Consider the following 21,100-nt stretch of genomic DNA (forward strand, 5'->3'; position numbering starts at 1 on the left):
CCCTGCTTGTGCACTGGTTCTGGGGGCTTATTGGTTTTGAGAGGCTTTTGGCCAGTGTTACTTGCTCTTGTGTCTGGCTATTCTTTGTGCTGGAGAATGCATGGAATTCCCCCCACCCCCAAATAGGAAATAATGGAGGATGATTATTCAGGGGCCCATAGAACTGAACCTCTTGGTTCAATCCACGTGAAACTTGGTGGTTATTTAATGAACAGGCACCAGCAGCTCTGCAACAATTTGGTACATTTGCTCAGAAAAACAGCTTCTACAGCAGTCTGGAATAATTCCCCATGGGGAATAATGGAGCAGAATATTACCAGAGTCCCAGAAATATAACCAGATTCAAATGCCAAACCAGTATTTCGAATCTGGATAAACAGGAATACCAATATTTTTTAGCTCCCTGATATCCAGATTAAAAAAAAAATACTGATTCTCTCCTGAGGTACATTTCCCTGTTAGGTACCCCCTCCATGAAAGTTACTGATGCAAGTTGCTTGTGGTCACATGCATTTTCCCCCAAATCCTATCAGTATTCCAGTGAAAAAAGGGGAAAGTAAGCAAAGCAAAAGTGACAAAGGTTTGCTAATACTTCTAATATGGAGTCTGCTTTACAATGCTGTCCAAAATGTTCTGTAAACACGTTGCAATGGTTTCCCATTTGGAGATCAACAATTGTGTGTTGTTAGCTTCAGTAATACACTTTGGGTCAGTTTTCTTTAATATTCATTTTGAGCGTTTCTGCTATCTAGCAACCCACACCATAAAACTCCTTTCTCTTGTGTACAGGAGGAAAGAGTTGTTATCTAAATGGGTCCAAAGAACCATTATTATTTGTTATTATTTATTAGATTTTTGACTGCCCCTTCTGATGGTTGGGCTCAGGGTGGTTTACATCAGGTACACACAAAAAAAAATTGAAACCAACATAGAAGCAGTAAAACATCAGATTCCTTAAAAGGCAGATGGCATCATAAGTCCCAATAATGTTGCTGTCTTGCAGCACTACCTAAATCCTGGTGGTGCCACTGTCTTTTGGGGGTGGGGTGGGGTGGGTGGAGAATGACTAGGATCAGCCATCACAGTGGCGTGCTCTCAATTACAGCAATTCTAAACAGGCCTGCTCAGGTCTATTCAATGGGGCTTACTTGCAGGAAAGTGTTCTTAGAGTTTCACTAAATGAAGGGTGGATCTTGCTTGATCATTTCACTAAATGCATCCTCTTTACCTTTCCTACAGATGCTTATGTCCCCCCTCAGCTCTTCTATAATGGGAAAGTGGATTACTTTGACCTCCAGAGACTTGGGGGACTTCTGTCTCATCTCAAGAAGACCCTCAAAGGCAAGTGCTTGTTCTGTCATGTGAAAATAATGGCATAGAAATCCTGCCTCAAGAGCCTTTAGTGCAAACACAGGAAAAACAATTGAAAGAAAGAAAAGGTGGGGAAAGAATGTCACAGCTTTGAGGAGCTGCTGCCTTTAGCTCTGGTTTTGCCTCTTAATTTTATTTAGAAGGCTGCTGGTTTCTAGGCCAGTATAGTGTTTGGATTCATCTGAAAAAAAATTCACTTTTACAGCTGGGAATATGAACAGTTAAGTACCATGAATAAGTTTCTAATTGGCAGGTGCTGAAAAAGGATCTGAAGTAGCCTTCAGATGGTCAGTTATCCTAGCTTGTGACCTTCCATGTTGATCATATATTTTATCTTGAATATTAAAAAGCAGCCATGACATAAGTGTGGTAATTTTTTCGACTTGTTAATTTGCATATAAATCTGTTCCAACTAATTTAAATAGTTCAGTCCTCTTCAAGGATATGTGAATGGCCTCTGGGTCTGAGAATAAGAACTGTTCTCTTGGGACCTGAAGATTAAGTAGCAGCTGATGCCTCTTGGGTTGTGTGACTCTGATTATTAATACTTTCTTTTCCCCACTCTCAGGTGCTCTTGAAATCAGCAGAACCATGCTTAAGGGCACTGGGGCTGCCTGGCCATGTGTTTGGTCGAGATAAGAGAATGTGAAATCCGAACTCTAAATTATGTTGAAAAGACTGTTTATGAACCTCTAAATCTGGGTATTGTTCATCCAGGAACAGCAGCTAGAATTCACTACCCAGTTTTCCCCCTCTTCCTGGATAAATTTTTCTGCTTCCCAAAGGTTTTGAGCCTCTACTCTTTCTGTTGTAACAGTAACCTCAAGGGCAAAATCTACAGAGAGCAGTTGAAACACTGAGAATCAGTAACTGGGTTACTAAAGTAGTGCAATTTACATGATAGGGTATGCCTGTTATTTCAGATAACACATCTGATCCTCCCAGTCTTCATCCAGATAGGCTTGAGAGAAGTTGTTCCATTCCACTTTGTATCTTCTTTTAGGGGACTGACCTGTACATTGAATGCAGTTTCTTTTTCCAGGGGCTTTTTTATTAGTTAAAGAAGATGGAAGTGACTTCAGATTTAGAACTCTGTCTCATCTCAAGATGGAAGTGACTTCAGATTTATTTTTCTAAATTTAGATTTAGATTTATTATTTAGAACATTTACATGCCACCTCTTCAGGAATCTGCCCAAAGCCGCTTACAAAATAAAAATAATAAAAACAAAACATTAAAGTATTTTAAAATTCAGTGTTAAGAAAGCCACATCCCAACATAAAAACATTTTAGATCATTAAAACTGACCACAGATGGCTTACAACAGTTTCCAGACTATAATAATATAAAAATCAACCCCTTAATTAAAAGTCTGGGTGAACTAAAATGCTTTGGCTTGGCATCTAAGAGAAAGCAATGTGGGTGCCAGGAAATCCTTAATGGGAAAGGCATTCTATGAGCAAGGTGCCACTACTGAAAAAGCCCTTCTCCAGGGCAGGCTAATTCCTCAGTTCTCAAGTAATTCCTCAGTCCTCAGTGACCAGCAGCATCTCAGTCTTATTTGGATTGAGATTCAAGTTTATTGTCCCTCATCCATCCCACTACCATATCCAGGCATTTGTTCAGAATTTCCACAGACTCACCTGACTTAGCTATTAAGGAGAAATGGAGCTGTTTATAGAGGACTTGTAGAAGTGGGAAGAGAGGGAATGTTTAACCTTTTCTTCTAAGGCATTTGTTTCTCTGTCCATGAGAGAAAGAGTGCAGGTCCCTGTTTCTGTTTTTGATCTTTTGGGAGTTTTAAGTGAGGGGAAGTGGAAGGATGATAGTTCTTTAAGGCTCATGCTATTCTAGTGTAGATTTGGACTCAAATTCGAATGTGGGCTTATTCACACAAACCTGTGCATAGGCTATGTGCGTCTTCCTAATCATACTCAATAACACATTGCAAGATTTAAACCTGAAAATTATTTATACTGTTCCCTGCACAAAAGGCACAGTCTTCTGAAATCAGATCTGCCCAAAAGACCAGTTTGTGGTACTACTTTTAAAAAGGTGTGATGTTTTTGCATGCAAACCAGGATTGAACAGCAGTAGTGAGAGTATTCTGAGGTCATTATGTCAGATAACTTGTGTCTGAAGAGAGTTAGGCTCAAAGGATATAGTTTCATAGATGTCTTCTAACATAAATAGGGGAGGAAAAAGGGAGAGATGTAGGTTACATGAATGAAAGCTATCCGAGTGGGATTCCACAATAGCAAGCATTCCCCACATCGTTACACCATTGCTTGTGTCTGATGTATTCTTACTTAGAACATCAACTAAACTGGAGCAAGAAAATCCCAGTTCCCTCCTCAAGATTCCATGTAGGAGGGATTCAGAGGGTGGTTTCCATGCCATAAATCCTCATCTCTGTTTTCTGATAAAAATGAAAGCTGCTATTTTACTTCTAAGAAGCAGTTTTAGGAACTGTGTTTTAGTCATGTTCTAAACCAGATGAATTAAAGATGATGCAGTATTGTTATTAGTACTGAAATTTCTGATGTGTTATAGAACATCCACCTTTGAAATCCCTCTGAGTTTCTGCTCTTTATAATGTGGGAGAGGTGGGAAACAATGGGCAATTTGGACATTGGCACCTGGGAATGTAACTGTTTCTTTTCTTCATACAGATGATTTGGCCTCAAAGGCAAATATTCTGATTGACCCAGCAGAGTTACAGGCTGTGACCATGGATGACCTCGATGAAGATGAAGAGTCAGCAGTGTCAACATCACAAGTGAGCTTGGCAATGCTGTGTGAAATGGAGCAGGATTGTAAATGTATGGATCTTTTGATAGAGAAGGAATAGAAATGGATGTGCACCTGTTAAGTTAGGGAAGACAAATTGTTTTGAGTAGTGGAAAAAAGTGAATTAACAGGAAGTTTTTTAATGTGCCATAACAACTCATCCTTTGCAAATTCTGTTAAATGGGATGTCCTTTCACCAGTCTGATAAGAGTAATAGTAAGGTATGTGTCAGAAGCCATCTCAAAATTAACATCCTCAGAGGCATTTATAACCAAGGGCAGTTCTGAAAGCATTGTATGGAATGGTATCTGAAGTGCTCCATTTGAAAATGTACATGGGCACAGAGCAGGGCAAGCAAGGAAGAACCTATTGTCATGGAAAGGAGGAGACCAAGACCTCTCATTGCTGCTACACCGTTTATTTTTCTTCCCTTCTTCCATACAACCAACCTCCCACAACCCCCACTCCGTTTCTTTTTATCCTCTTCTTCCCTGCACCTGGCTGCTCATGCAGCTGTTCTCCCTAACTCGGCAGCTCCTGGCCTCTTAAAGGGGCCGCCACTCTCCAGTCCCCGTCACACCTATACATTGACCCTAATATGTTATTGGACTGGTTGATAAAGTTGATATATGGGATAGATAAAAACTTCTTTTTATCTATCCCATATATTACTTTCTAACCACCCCTCCCCCTGTTACTTGACCCCCGCCGGTGTTATTTACTTAAAATACTAATATTTAAAGGTACCCTTAACTAATAAAAAAAAGATTAATATCCTTCTTCCTTCTAATACTTAATCATTATCAAAAATTGTCCAATGTCCTTTTACTTTCTACTCTTTTTCTACATATCTTCTAAACTTTTTCCACTCCATCTTAAAATTCTTGTTAATTTGTCCATTTTACTCCATGTCATAACTTTTACAATCCAATCCCAATTTCTCTGGTATTTTTTCTTGCTTCCACAACTGCGCAGACAATGTCCTAGCAGCTGAAAGCAAGTACCAAATTATAGTTCTATCTTCTTTTGGAAATTTTTCCATTTGTAATCCCAACAGAAAAGTCTCTGCAACTTTCTTAAATTCATATCCCAAGATCCTAGAAATTTCTTGTTGAATCATCTGCAATACTTTTTTGCTCTTTCACAAGTCCACCACATATGGTAGAAAGAACCTTCATATTTATTACATCTGGCATCTTATTGTTCATCTTTGCCAATTTCTTAGGAGTCATATACCATCTATACATCATTTTAAAACAGTTCTCTTTAATATTGTGGCATGTCGAAAGCTTAATAGAATTCTTCCACAAATGTTCCCAAGTTTCCATCTGTATTTCTTTATTTACATTAATTGCCCACTTTATCATTTGAGATTTCACTACTTCATCTTCTGTAGACCATTTTAAAAGTAATTTATATAGTTTTGAAATTAATTTTTCATTATCGCCAAGCAGAACTCTTTCCATTTCTGTTTGCTCTTTCCTTATTCCTTCAGTTTTAATATCCTTTTCCACCAAGCTCTTTATTTGTTGCATTTGAAATCAATCATATTTATTATTCAGTTCTTCAACAGTTTTCAATTCTATTTTGCCACTTTGTATTTTTAATAGTTGGTTATATGACAACCACTTTTCTTCACCCATCTCAGCTGTTGTTTTTATTACTTCTGCTGGCACTATCCATAACGGCTTTCTCTCATCCCCATATTTCTTATATTTCATCCACTTATTTAACAAGTTGTTTCTTATATAATGGTGAGAAAAAAAACATCCATCTTTTTTCCCCATAATATATATAAATTTATTTCCATGACCTTCCAACGCTAAGAGTTTTTGTTTAACAGCATCATCCATTCTTTTATCCACACTAAACAAACTGCTTCATGATATAATTTTAAGTCTGGTAATTGGAATCCACCTCTCTCTTTTGCATCTGTTAAAATTTTCATTTTAATCCTTTTAATTTCTTCTCAGCCCACACAAACTCTGAGATTTTTCTTTGCCATCTATTAAATTGTTTACTGTCTTTCACAATCGGAATAGTTTGAAACAAATACATTATTCTTGGCAGAATATTCGTTTTAATTGCAGCTATTCTGCCCAGCAATGACAAATTAAGTTTATTCCATTTTATCATATCTTCATCCATTTTATTCCATAGCTTCTCATAATTGTTTTTAAACAAATCAATATTCTTCATTGTTATCGCCACACCCAAATATTTTACCTTAGAGGTAACTTCACAACCAGCTAGCTTCTGCAATTCCTTTTGTTTATTTACTTGCATATTTTTACATAGAAGTTTTGATTTTTCTTTATTAATATAAAGTCCCGCCAATTCTCCATATTCTTGTATTTTAGTTAACAACAAAGGTGTTACTTGTATGGGATTTTCATTTATAAACATTATATCATCTATATTTATAAGTAAATCCTTTTACTTTTAATCCTTCTATTTCTTTGTCTTCTTGGATTTGCATCAGTAAGATTTTAAGAGTCATTATAAACAACAGTGGGGAAAGCGGACAGCCTTGTCTTGTACCTTTGCTAATTATCATATCTTCTGTAAGATCTGCATTTATACATAGCCTTGCACGTTGTTCAGTATATATTGCTTTTATCATCCTTATAAAGTTTTCCCCCAGCTCCATTTTCTCCATTACTGCAAACATAAAGTCCCAATTTAAATTATCAAATGCTTTCTCTGCATCCGCAAAGAATAATGCTACTTCCTTTTCTGGATGTCTTTCATAATATTCTACAATATTTACAAAAGTTCTAATATTGTCTCTTATTTGCCTTTTGGGGAGAAACCCCGCTTGATCCTCCTTTATAAAATTTGTCAGATGTTGTTTAAGCTGTTCTGCCAATATTCTTGTATATATTTTATAATCATTATTTAATAGTGAGATTGGTCTATAATTTTTTACATTCGTGACATCTCTATCTTCGTTTGGAATTAACGAAATAACAGCTTCCTTCCATGTATTTGGTATTTTCCCTTTTATTCTTATCATGTTCATCAGTTTCTAAAGTTTCGGTATTAACTCCTCTTTGAAGGTTTTAAAAAAATTAGCTATATATCTATCTGGCCCAGGTGCCTTTCCATTTTTCATTGCATTAATCACTGCTTCAATTTCTATTTTTTCAATTGGATCATTCAAAATTTTTTCCATATTTTCTGTTAAGGGTGCTATTTTACTATTTTGTAAATACACTTCCATCTTTTCTTTCTTTATTTTAATACCCTTAAATAATTTAGCATAATACTTAAAGAATTCTCTTTTTATTCCTTCTTGATCTACCACCTCTCTTCCATCAACCACAATTGTATTAATAATTTTGCTTTCTCTCTTTTTTTTTAGTTGCCAGGCCAAATATTTTCCAGATTTATTTGCTCCCTCAAAAGATTTCTGCTGTAATCTTTTCAGATTCCATTCCAGTTCTTTATTTAACAAATGTCTCATTTGTGTTTGTAATATTGCAATCTCCCTCATAATTTTCTTTTCCCCTGGCCTTTTTCTCAGTTCCCTTTCTTTTTTCTTTATTGCATTTTGAATGTCCAGCATCTGTTTTTCTTTTGCCCTCTTGTCTTTATTATTCAATGTAATCAATATTCCTCTCATTACTGCTTTATAAGCATCCCACACCGTCTGAAATTCTATATCTTCTTGTTTACTTGGAAGAAAGCTTTAGTTTCGTTTTCTAGAGATGTCACTATTTCTTTATTCTGTAGTAAATCTTCATTTAATCTTCATCTTCTCGACTATTTAGACAATTTTGTAATCCACATTATTGAGTTATGATCAGCCCCTATTTTAGGTAAAATCTCTATTTTCTTTGTTATAAGGCCTAAATCCTTAGTATCCCACAACATGTCAATTCTGGAAAAAGTATTATGGTATAGTCCCACACTCCAGGGTTAAATTTTCTCCATATATCTTCCAGGTTTTCTTGTTTGACCCATTAAAAAAAAGACTTTGGCAATTTTCCTTCCTCATTATTTCCGCCCCCCCCAGACCTATCCAGTGTATTCTTAATTGTTCCATTAAAGTCCCCCATTATCAAAACTTGATCATATGTCACTTCATCAAATTGTTGTATGTCTTTTAAAAAAGCATCCTTTGCTCCATTTGGTGCAGACAGTCCCAATAACAATTTTTTTTTGCATTTAATATTATTTCTACCACTACAAATCTTCCATCTTTATCTTTAAACACTAATTTCGGGTCCAATTCTTGTTTAATATAAAAAAATCACTCCCCTTTTCTTCTGTTCAGCCAATGAATGAAATTCTAGTCCCAATTGCTTATTCCATAAAAATTTGTAATCCTTTTGTTTAATATGTACTTATTGTAAACAAACTATATTACAATTTTGCTTTTTAACCCAATAAAACGTTGCCTTTCTTTTTTGTGGTGAATTTAGTCTATTTACATTCCAAGATAATAATTTGTAATCCATCATGGTGCAAATTCTTTATGTTCTTCACAAAATCTATGCAATTCCTGTGTGTTTTTAATTGTAATCCTTTTTCCTTGAAGTTCAAAGCTCAAACCTTCAGGTATTATCCATCTATACCTCATTTCATTGTCCCATAATTTTTCTGTCAGTTTCTTATATGCTCTTCTGTCATTTATCACTTGTTTTGGCAACTCCATAATTCTTACTCTGCTGCCTCCCACTAACAGTGTCTTTTCAAAATTTTTATTCATAATTTTTCCCACCATTTCTTTTGTCATATATCTTATAACCACATCTCTTGGTAGATTATTTTTTTTAGCATAAAGTGAATTCACGCTATACATATAGTCATACATGTTTCTAGTCCCTTCAGGATCTTCTGCAATTATTTTTATTATATATTCTTTCAAGTCAGTTTCTTCATCCTCAGGTACTCCTCTCAGACGTATCTGAGTCTCCATCAGTTTGCAGTCATGAATTGCCACTTTTTCTTGTATTTTTAACCAGGTGGAATCATGTACTTTCACTCTCCCTTCCACCTCTTGCACTTTCTTTGATGTTACCACAGTCTCATTTCTGAGATCCTCTATATCATTTTTTAGCTCTTCAATATCTTTTCTAATTTCTTTTTTCGAAGCAGTTATCATCTCCTTCATCCCTTTCATTATCCTGGCTTCCATTGCATCCAATTGGTCCTGCATTTTCTCCAGTGAAGCAGTCCTTGCACGGGTTTGCTTGTGATCTGACATGTAAAAACACCTAAAAATTTGACCTCACCAAATTAAATTTCAGCTATCAGGTTTAAAAGAAGCCTAATTTCGCTGTCCTCAGAGCCTTCTGGGCTCAGATATTTATTTTTAAAGTTTTTATTTTCTCCAAAATGGCGGTCGTGACTTTCTGCCTCACTTTAATTTTTTTTTCCCTTTTCCTCTAGAGGCTTCTAAAATAGTTATTAGCAATAATGTCTAATAGCATTTACCTTATAATCATCACCTCTGTCGGCTCCACCAATTTTTAGTGTCCCGAACACTTTAAAAGTTTTATTTAAATTTTGGCCTCCTTGCAATGGCCGCAAATGTTTTTATATGATATTATAGTCCTAGAGTAGGCTGGCTGCTTCAATGATTTCCCTTTTTCATCTAATGCTTTCTGCTTTACTTGCCACCAAATCCCGTTTTCGCTGGTAGAGAGATCTCATGATGCTTGACGTATTTCCTGTGTTGACTGTGGGAGCTGCAGTTCTATGACGATGGGGCTTTTTCTCAAAAACCGCAAGTAGACTAAACAATAAATTCCTTTCCAGTTTTTAACACTGTCCTTTAAATTTACAAAGTCCAAATTTCGCCCCTTCTCCCCGTCTTCTTCCAAGCTTTCTAGATTTCAATTTCCCACCTTCTGATTTTATTTTGTTTAACTTTAATTAGTCCCGGAATGAAAGATAGCGATCTACACATTTTCTGTAGTTATCCAGATCAACACTGGTCTTGTATAGCTTTAGATATTTAGTAGTATCAAATAAGATTAGGATCCTGTCGAGCTTAAGTCAAATAAATTACTCTGGAAACTTCTGCAGATGATGAAAATGCAACTCGTCTCCAGAGACCCTTCAAAGCCTCAAAGGAGCCCCTCCCCCAGGACTCCCTTTTAGCCAAAGTAATTTTCCTCAAAGTTTCCTGTGCATATCTTGGACTAATCTCTGACTGAGAAAAGTAGGCAGTAGGCATTAGATTGCCTTCCACTACCCCGAACAGAAGTTCCAACCTGCTCCCCTTCTGAGAAGCAGTTCAGCTCGGCAGTTGTAATTTTGAGACTCCTTAAGGTAGGGAAAATCAGGGTATAAAAGCCCATATTCTTTTTGGTTCCAGTATAAATTTTAGCTGATGCTTAAGTCACATATTTTACAGTGCAGTCTGTAAACTATCATATGGACCAAAATCATCCTATAGAGATACACCAGAGGGGGTGCAACCTGAACTATCTGCTTAAGGTTTTATTATGTTTCTGCTTCCACTGTGTGATGCCTACCATACATTTTCTAGGCAAGAGATAGAATCATAAAGTTGGAAGGGACCTCTAGTCCAGCCCCCTGCACAATGCAGGAAACTCACAAACACCTCCCCCTAAATTCACGGGATCTTCATTGCTGTCAGTTGGCCATCTAGCCTCTGTTTAAAAACCTCCAAGGAAGGAGAGCCCACCACCTCCCGAGAAAGCCTGTTCCACTGAGGAATCGCTCTAATGGTCAGGAAGTTCTTCCTAATGTTGAGCCAGAAACTCTTTTGATTTAATTTCAACCCATTGGTTCTGGTCCTACCTTCCAGGGCCACAGAAAACAATTTCACACCATCCTCTATATGACAGCTCTTCAAGTACTTGAAGATGGTGATCATATCACCTCTCATCCGCCTCCTCTCCAGGCTAAACATCCCCAGCTCCTTCAACCTTTCCTCATAAGACTTGGTCTCCAGAACCTTCACCATCTTCGTCGCCCTCCTCTGGACCCGTTCCAGCTTGTCTATATCCTTCTTAAAATGTGGTGCCCAAAACTGAACACAGTACTCCAGGTGAGGTCTTACCAGAGCAGAGTAAAGCGATACTATCACATCACGTGATCTGGACACTATACTTCTGTTGATACAGCCCAAAATTGTATTTGCCTTTTTAGCCACCGCATCACACTGCTGACTCATGTTCAGCGTATGATCCACTAAGACCCCTGGATCCTTTTCGCACATACTACTGCTAAGACAAGTCTCCCCCATCCTATAACTATGCATGGGATTTTTCCTACCTAAATGCAGAACTTTACATTTATCCCTGTTAAAATTCATTTTATTGATTATAGCCCATTTTTCCAGCCTTTCAAGATCATCCTGTATCCTGTTTCTGTCTTCTGTGTTTGCAACCTCTCCCAATTTAGTATCATTGACAAATTTAATAAGCTTTCCCTCTATTCCTTCATCCAAATCATTGATAAAGATGTTGAACGAAACAGGACCCAGGACAGATCCCTGAGGCACTCCACTTGTCACTCCCCTCCAAGAGGATGAGGAACCATTCACAAGTACTCTTTGGGTGTGATCTGTCAACCAGTTACAGATCCACCTAACGGTAACAGGATCCAAACCACATTTTACCAACTTTTACCAACTTGTCAACAAGGGTAGTATGTGGAACCTTATCAAAAGCTTTACTGAAATCAAGATAAACGACATCTACAGTATTCCCCCCATCCAGCAAGGTAGTCACTTTCTCAAAAAAAGAGATCAGGTTAGTCTGACATGACTTGTTCTTGAGAAAATCATCCATTCTTTCTAAATGTTCCAGGACCGACTGATGATTTGTTCTAAAACTTTTCCAGGTAAAGATGTCAAGCTGACATTCGCCCTCCTCCAATCTTCCGGCACCTCTCCTGTTCTCCAAGAATTCTCAAAAATAATAGCCAGAGGCTCAGAAATTACATCCGCAAGCTCTTTTAGAACCCTTGGCTGCAATTCATCTGGCCCTGAAGACTTAGTTTCATTTAAAGAAGCTAGGTGTTTATGTACTTCCCCTATGCTGATCCTAGGTTGGAACTTCATACCCTCCTTATATGTTCTGTTTTTGCCATGTTGAGCACCGCTCCCCTCAGAAGAGAAGACTGAGGAAAAGTAGGAATTGAGCAGTTCCGCCCTCTCTTCGTTACCTGTTACAATTTCATTTTCTTGCCCTCACAATGGGCCTATCATGTCCTTGCTCTTTTTCTTACTCTGAACATAAGAAAAGAACCCTTTTTTTTGTTTTTAGCATTTTGGCCAGCCTAAGCTCATACTGAACTTTAGCTTTCCTAACTTTTTCTCTACAAGCACTGGTGATTTGTTTATATTCATCCTTGGTTATAAGGCCTTCCTTCCAGTTCCTAAAAGAGTCTTTTTTATCTCAAGTCTTTATTATTATTATTATTTTTTAAATTTTATTGTTATATATTCCAACACCAATCCACCTCTGTGAGAGTCCCAGGCCATAGATACATTATAATATTCCATAAATTTATAACTATTAACATTTCATCCAAATACAACTCCATCACTCTATTTAAACATCTTATCCATTCATTTTCTTATTAACCAACCAATCGTCTTAAATTGTTTAAACTTTTCCAAATATCTCACCATCTTCCTAAACCACCCCTCCTCCTGTTCCCTAACCTTTAATCCGTTCATTCTTCGTATCTTCATCGTTAAATACTCCAAAATAATTATATAATTCATTTTATCCCTCCAGTGATTAATTGTCAATTCCTCAGCTTCTTTCCAATTCCTTGCTATCACTTGTCTTGCTGCTACTAACATCAAATTAATCCATTTACTATCCTCTTTTGATCTTAATCCCACACCATCCAAATTAATAATTGCCATTGCTTTAGATATACTTATTTTCCATCCCATAATCTTTGTCATCTCTATGCCAACCTGCAACCAGAATTTTTTCACTAAGGGACAATCCCACCACATGTGACTGAAAGTTCCAATTTCTCCACATTTCCTCCAACAATTTTTACTCCCTGATTTAGAGATATAATACATCTTAATGGGTGTATAATACCATTTCTGTATCATCTTCAATCCCTGCTCCTGCACTAACCTAGATGTTGTAACAAAGGGAGGTAATCTAAACATCCTCTCCCAATCTTCATTTAAAATTTTATCTCCAATATCTGTTTCCCAATGTTCCTTCAAAAATTCTCTCGGGGATTTCCCTGTACCTAATAAAATCTTATACAATTTTGAAACTATTTTTGACTTATCTTCGCTATACTCTTTCACCAAGTTTTCAAAGGGAGTATTAATTCTTTTACCAATATTTTTAAGTTCTTCCTCCTTCAGCAATGAGGAGATTTGACTTTTTAACAACCAATTAATATTATTCAAAATATTATACTCCTCTTTCTTCACCCCATCAGTACCCCAAACCTCTTTCAATTCTCGAATCGTAATCCTCTTCAGTTTATCTCCTACTTCCTTTGACAGCGATCCCCTTAATGGAGCAAATTTATCATAATACCACATTTTAGTAATAGATGATATCTCCGGAGCGAGTTCTTTTTTCCACTTCCCCCATACCCTACTGGGCCCCATAAAGGTTGATAATTTATCACCTATCTTCTTCCTCCTTTTCGTTCTCTCAAATAAACTTTCCTTTCCTCCTACTACCTCTAAATTTTCCTTTTCTATCCCGTTCAGCTCTTCTCCTAATTCTCCCTCCAACCAAATCATTAAGTGCCTTAATTGATATGCATCATAATAGTAAATTATATTGGGAATCCCCCATCTTTAATACCATAATATCTATACCTATTAGCTGTCCTTGGTTTCTTTGATGCAAAAACAAATCTATCTATATCTCCTTGCCATCTCTTCAGTATGTATTCTGGTATATGCCAAGGCAATACATAAAATAAATAAGTCAACCTAGGAACTAGAAACATTTTAACCATAGCATTCCTTGTACTAATTGACTCTTTCCTCTTCCTCCAGTCTCTCATTTTAACTTGAATTCCACTCCAGATTCTTTTATAATTATACTCAAATATTTTTTTAATATTCCTAGGAATATTAACCCCTAAATATTTCACCATTTTATTTGCTATGGGAATACCCAAAATTTTTGAAGCTGCTAATTGTAACCCTGGTTTTACATTAACACACATCATCGAAGATTTTGAAAAATTCACTTTTAACCCTGACACTTCCTCAAATTCCTGTAGTATCTTTTTTAAAGGTGCCACTGCGGGCTCCACATCCTTAATTGTCACCATCATGTCATCTGCATACATTGTTAAGAGATTCCCATCTATTTTCCTTTCCCTGGAACTTCAAAGCCTATAATTCTTTTGTCCTTTTTTAATTTATTCACTAACGGTTCCAATGCTAAAATAAATAACATAGGGGATAAAGGGCATCCCTGCTTCGTACCACTCATTACCTGAACATAACCCTCTACTGATCCACCAACTCCTATCAACGCCTTAGATTTAGAATATATTGCCTCAATCATATTTTGAAATTTCTCCCCAATCCTATACTTTTGAAATATGATCTTCATGTATGTCCAATCCACAGAATCAAAGGCCTTATAAATATCCAACGCCAAAAGCGTAAGCGGCAAATCCTTATTTTTAGCTAAATAAACCATACCCATCACCTTCCTAACTGCCTCTACTAAATACTTTTGAGGCATAAACCCAAATTGCTCTTTCCCTATCAATTGTGCTATACATTTTTTAAGTCTCATTGCCATAACCTTTGCAAATATTCGATAATCCATATTGGTAATTGAAATTGGCCTATAAGAATCCCTTAAAGTCTGATCTTTCCCAGGTTTCGGAATTAACACCAATCTCGACTCCAACCATGTAGGCGGTGTAGGAGATCCATCCAAAATTCCTTGAAACAATTCAGTCACATGAGGCACCAATATATCCTTAAAATGCTTATAAAATACCGCATTAAAACCATCCAGTCCAGGTGCAGATTGCATATGCATAGAATCTATAGCCACCTTAACTTCTTCTTCGGTTATATCCTTATCTAATTCTTTCCTACTATCTTCACTTAATTCTAAAAATTCCAACCCCTCACAGAATTTTTCTATATCTTCCTTTTTAATCCCTTTGTTTGCTTACAATTTATTATAAAATTCTATAAAATTCTCCAGTATCATTTTAGGTTCAGTTTCCAAAAACCCTATATCGTTCCTGATTGCCTTAATATTTTTCCTAACCTGAAAATTCTTAATTTTATTTGCTAAAATTCTTCCTCCTTTCCCTTCAAACTCATAATACTTCTGTCTGTTATACCATAATTTTAACGTAGTCCTATTAACATCCAATACATTCAACTCTTCCCTTTTCCTAACTACTTGTTCTTTATCCTCCTTCTTCTTAGATTTCCTAAATTTCTCCTCCAATACTCTAACTTCTTCTTCTACTTCTTTAATTTTCCTATCTTTACCTTTCTTCAATCTCACCAAATTCTGTATACACACACCTCTAATAGTGGCTTTCATTGCTTCCCATATTATTGTTAATGAAGTATCTGATTTCCTATTCTCCTCAAAATATCTTTCCATTGCATTTTTAATATTACACTTACTTTCTTCATCTGCCACTAACCATGGATTAAACTTCCAATTATAAGATCTTTAGAGAGCTGTTTATAGAGCCACTTCGGCTTCTTTAGGCTTTTTCCATTTTTTCTTCTCATAGGAATCTTCTGTGATTACGCTTTCAGTATTTTGCTTTTAAGAAACTCCCACCCCTCCTGAACCCCCTTCCTCCTAAGTATTTCTGACCATGGGATTTTACCCAGCATAGTTCTAAGTTTATCGAAGTTTGCCTTTCTGAAGTCCAACCTATAAGTCTGACTATGTATAGCTTTTCCCTTCCCTAAGACTGTAAATTCCAGAATCACATGGTCACTACAGCCCAGGGTGCCCACTATTTCCACTTCTTCAATCAATTCTTCCTTGTTGGTGAGAATCAAATCCAAGATAGCAGATCCCCTTGTTTCCTTCTTCACTTTCTGGAAAAGGAAGTTGTCTGCAATCTATTCGACTTTTCATTTTTAGCAGAGTTGAACTTCCAACAGATGTCCGGGTAATTGAAATCTCCCATGATCACTGTATTTTGAAATACTTTCTGTATGACTGCTTGGCTTTGGTTAACTCCTTGAACTATCTGGAACACATGAAGTATGGGTGAAACCAGACTGCAGAACTGATGCATCTGAACAAATGCAACTGAATATCTCTGACTCTGTCTCTCTGTTCCTCAGCGTCCAACTGCTGCACTGGCAATTGGAGGTGCGTTGGCCAGACCAAGCTGGCTAAGTTCACCCACTCTGGGGCGAGCTAATCGTTTCCTCAGCACTGCAGCTGTTAGCCTTATGAACCCAAGGCGGTCACCAGGCACCATGGAGAAAGTTAAAGTCCGCACCTTGAACATGGAACAGCGGACAGAAGAGGACAGTGAGTACTACCTTATTGCACTGTAGCTGAACAAAGTAGCTTCTGGTTTCAGGAATGTAACACCACACCACCACAACCTTGACAATTAGTGAGGAATCATATTTTATCTGTTATCCCATGTAAATACTGAAACCATTGCTTGTCTGAAATTTGGCTCACTGGGTGAAACAGCCCTGGCCTAGATAGCGCAGGCTAGCCCAGTCTTATCAGATCTCAGAAGCTGAGCAAGATCAGCTCTTGTTAGTACTTGGGTGGGAGACCACAGGAAGTCCAGGGTTGTAACATAGAGGCAGGCAATGAAAAACCACCTCTGAATGCCTCTTGAACTTGAAAACCCTTTGGAGATGCCATAAGTTTTCTGTGGACTGGATGGCACTTTCTAGCACTAGTTGCAAGAAGGTGGGGTTCATTGAATGCTTCAGAACTGCATAGCTAATGCAGATGACTTGTGTAGTTTGTAGAGGGTAATAACACAGATGATATTTAATTACTTGAATACACAAACATCCAAGAGAGAATGGCAAGGAAGAGGAAACAAAACTTCAAGTAGAAATGAAACAAAAGAGTACAATATACATAAGCAGAAGCTGCCTTAGCAACTTATGTTGAGAGGTAGGATGTGACTTTTATTAAATAAATAAATATAAATTAATAAACCAAAACCAGCTACATATAGAATCCTGGTATTTTGAAGTTCCTTTTCATTCATGTCTGGCTTTGGGACTGATGGTACCGTAGAACTGTATTTCACACTCAAAAAGGAATATCAAAATTAATATTCATAACAGCCTAGATCCATTTTCTTCACAGTTTCTGATGAACAATGACTAGCTCAGGAATTCCCTTCTGTTTTATGGCAGTTGAAGGCAGCCATGGAAATGAGGGCCTCTTACTGGGGAAACCTGCAGAAGAGCCAGAACAACCAATAACAGAGAACTCTCTGCTGGAAATCTTGGATGGAATAGTCATGATGTACAACCTCAGCGTGCATCAGCAGCTTGGTAAGGTGAGCAGGATTCATTTTGGGGTGAGGGGGGCTGCAGAGGCTGCAATACAGCAGTATTTAGTAATGGGAAGGTGTGTGATTTCCAGCAGGGAAATGAGAGAAAGTGATTATTCTTACCTTTGCCCATTGCTTCCCCTTCCATTTACAGCCCCTCCCATTTTTCTATTAGTTGAGTTTTGTGAAGAAAATGAACCTAGTTGAGGGGGAGAACTGACTTGGAGAGAGGGGAAGTAGCAGGTGGAAGAAGGATTCAAGAATCTCCCTATAACCTACCCCTTATCTGCTGAAAATCTCCCTTCCATTTTGTGACTTCAGTGCTGGTTGGCAATTACTGATATCCAGTGACATAGGTCTGCTTCTATTATATGTAGTTCTGCCTTTGAGCTAGCAGCTTTTGCACTGGCTACAATTAGGGGACTGGTAGGAGGAACTGACAACTTACGGAGTACTTCTGCTGCCAAGTTTTTCTTACATATGTACTATAATGTGTATGGAAATACCTGTGTTTCAGATGGTAGGTGTTTCTGACGATGTGAATGAGTATGCTTTGGCACTGAAAGATACTGAAGAAAAAATGAGCCGATGCCCAAAGAGGGTAAGAAGGCCTCCTGTTCATATGCTGTTTTTCTCCTTGGGACTCATTCAACTGCTGTCTCAAGTCCCACTTCTGCTAGTTTCCTGAAGACTGGCTGAGAAACTGTAATGGCTTATTCGCCATCTCCATAGAAAGAACAGAATGAGCATTTTCTTTATTTCTCTTGAATGAATTTCTCTTGAATAAAACTTAGCTGTTTTTCTAGCCTTAGTTCTTGCTATGTGTCCTTTGTTTCAAAGATCTTGTGCAAAGTTAGACGCTGGTAAATTAATAGTTTTCAGATTGCAAAAGATTGTTCTTAAAATAACAAAGCCCTTCACCTATAATATTTGAACATGCTTTCCTTTTAAAAACTTCAGTTACAATTTTTTAATTTAAAAAAATTCTGATACATCCTGCTGACCTAAGAACATAAAAGAAACCATGTTGGATCAGGCCAGTGGCCCATCCAATCCAACACTGTGTTACACAGTGGCCAAAAAAACAAGAGCCATCAAGAGGTCCAGCAGTGGGACTAGAAGCCCTTCCACTGTGCCCCCCCAGCACAAGAATACAGAGCATCACTGCCCCAGGCAGAGAGTTCTAACGATAAGCTGTGGCTAATAGCTACTGATGGACCTGTGCTCCATATGCCTATCCATTCCCCTCTTGAAGCTGTGAACCTAGGGCTCTGTGACTGGACCTTCTGATGTTTTCTTTAATACTAAAAAGCAACCAGGAGGTGGCATGGGGTGGATTTGGATCATGGCTGCAGCACTAGAGAAAGGAGAGTGGTTAATTTTTTCTCACCATGCTGTTTCCCTGGTAAAAATACCTTATTTTTATTTTATTTTATTTATTAAACCATTTATATCCTACCTTTCAGCATGGTTCCAGACAGCTTATATATATATGTATATGTATATATCTCCCAAATATTGCTGATAGCTGTGACAGGGGAAAAAACAGATACTCCTGTTTTACTGCATTAATGAGTAGTTCTGCTTTAAATCTAAGGATCAGTTCTAGTGATATACTGGGGGCCAGATTATTAAATTGCTCACCTGAGTGGTGAGTGCTTACCCTTCCGTGATGTGAAATCCATAGACTTATGTGAGATGTGAAAAGGGAAGGAGAGTTATGATTTTGTGTTAGTTTACGTCTCCCATTATATTCTTTTGTGAGCCATTTTTAACATGTTGGCCTCTGCTTCATGATGATTATCGGATCCAACTCAGCCTCTGAGCTTGTCTTTTTTGGTATCTATTGTGGTGTTAATGGCAGGGGTGCCTGTGATTAAGATATCATTGGTGGTTGTGAAAAAATTATGTGAGCTGTAGCTTTCCAAAGTCTGCATGGTACCATTAGTATTTTAGTTCTGATCTCCCCTAATTTCTGTGCATGGATTGTGTTGAGAAACTGATAGTGGCTGCTAGTGGCGAGCAGTTCCCATGTTATTTCTCAGAAGTTACCCAAAGCCTTAGTATGGTGATTAGGCTTGCATGAAGAACAGGGCTTTTTGTGTACATGCTTCTGAAAGTAGAAGGTTACTGCTTATGCTTATTTGTTTAATACAGAGAAGAGATATCTATGATGAGCTAGTGAAGAGTCAGAAGGTTTTTTCTGAGAAGCTTAATCATCTGAGTCGTCGTCTTGCTTGGATCAATGTTACCATTTATTCAAAGGTGAGAGGGAAAGTAATATATATAGTGTCTGTGAAGAGTCTCACCTAAGTCTGAGTCTGCTATTTCAGCTATGGCTTAATCTATGATGAATGGAACTGTGCCACTGCATGCTGTATTTTATGTCCTGTACTTCTGCATAGGAAAGCTGCTTTTTATTTTGGATCAAATCTACATTTTAGTACTAAATTTATCTGCTAAAATAAAAAAATTGCTTACAATTTTTGTTTTGTATAATCTTGGAATAGATTTCTGATTTAGATAGGCTCAAATTATGCTTGAAGAGTATAAAGAACTAATAATCATTGATAGACTCTTGACTTAATGCAATGTATCTCTATTCTTTCTGTCCCTGAAATTTACTGCTGAACTAAAATATCTAATCTTCACATTCTCTCTGTCTTTCCCTCCCTCCCTGGTTAACTTAGTAGATGCTTCTTTGACAATCATTTGATTATTGATATTTTTCTATACAATATTGATCTATATTACATAATTGAACTGTAGAATTAGTCTGCCAGTGATGCTATAGAATTTTAAGTAATTTTTAAAAATTTCAGTTATTGCAGGTTATAATATAATAATAATAATATTTTATTTATATCCCGCCCTCCCCGCCGAAGCAGGCTCATGGCGGCTAACAGCATTTCATACAATAAGTTATACAATGGGTATTAAAAACAACATTAATCTTAAAACATTCTAGTTATAAGTTAAAAATCAACATTTCTGGTGCTATTCTATCAGCAAATATGATGGCGAAGTCACTTTAAACGAATCCATCGATCATTCAATCGGCAAAGGCCATCTTAAAAAGGATGGTCTTGCAGGCCCTGCGGAACTGTTCAAGGCTCCGCAGGGCCCGCACTTCTTCCGGGAGCTGGTTCCAAAGGTGTGGCGCTGCAATAGAGAAGGCCCATGTACGAGTATTTTGGAGTTTTGCCTCCTTTGGCCCGGGGATAGTCAGCTGGTTCTTCCCCACTGACCTCAGTGCTCTCTGGGGTTCATATGGGGAGAGACAGGTCCTTGGCCATAGCATCACTGGCAGGTTACTCTGGGCGTTTTCCCACTTACCTTTTACTGGCGCGACCATCCTCCTCACGCCGGCGGATCTGCAGGGATTTCGCACCAGAAGCGCCGGCGCAGCCAAAAGAGCCGGCAACTTCCGTTGCGGAGCCAGCTCAAACGTTTTCCTGCTTCTTGGCGG

General features: G+C 37.6%; 1 protein-coding gene across 1 annotated transcript in view; it reads left to right on the forward strand.

The window, feature by feature from the left end:
* The window catches only part of RNF123 (ring finger protein 123), a 154,554-nt gene that overhangs the window by 50,415 nt on the left and 83,039 nt on the right, over nt 1-21,100 (forward strand). Inside the window, exons 21-26 of the mRNA XM_060240086.1 lie at nt 1,240-1,341; nt 4,044-4,150; nt 16,439-16,631; nt 17,492-17,637; nt 18,149-18,232; nt 19,789-19,896. Of these exons, the coding sequence (XP_060096069.1) occupies nt 1,240-1,341; nt 4,044-4,150; nt 16,439-16,631; nt 17,492-17,637; nt 18,149-18,232; nt 19,789-19,896 (740 nt within the window). The remainder of the gene's footprint in view (nt 1-1,239; nt 1,342-4,043; nt 4,151-16,438; nt 16,632-17,491; nt 17,638-18,148; nt 18,233-19,788; nt 19,897-21,100) is intronic.

Source organism: Heteronotia binoei, chromosome 5 (assembly GCF_032191835.1).
Source record: "Heteronotia binoei isolate CCM8104 ecotype False Entrance Well chromosome 5, APGP_CSIRO_Hbin_v1, whole genome shotgun sequence".
In the NCBI taxonomy this organism is placed as follows: Eukaryota; Metazoa; Chordata; class Lepidosauria; order Squamata; family Gekkonidae; genus Heteronotia; species Heteronotia binoei.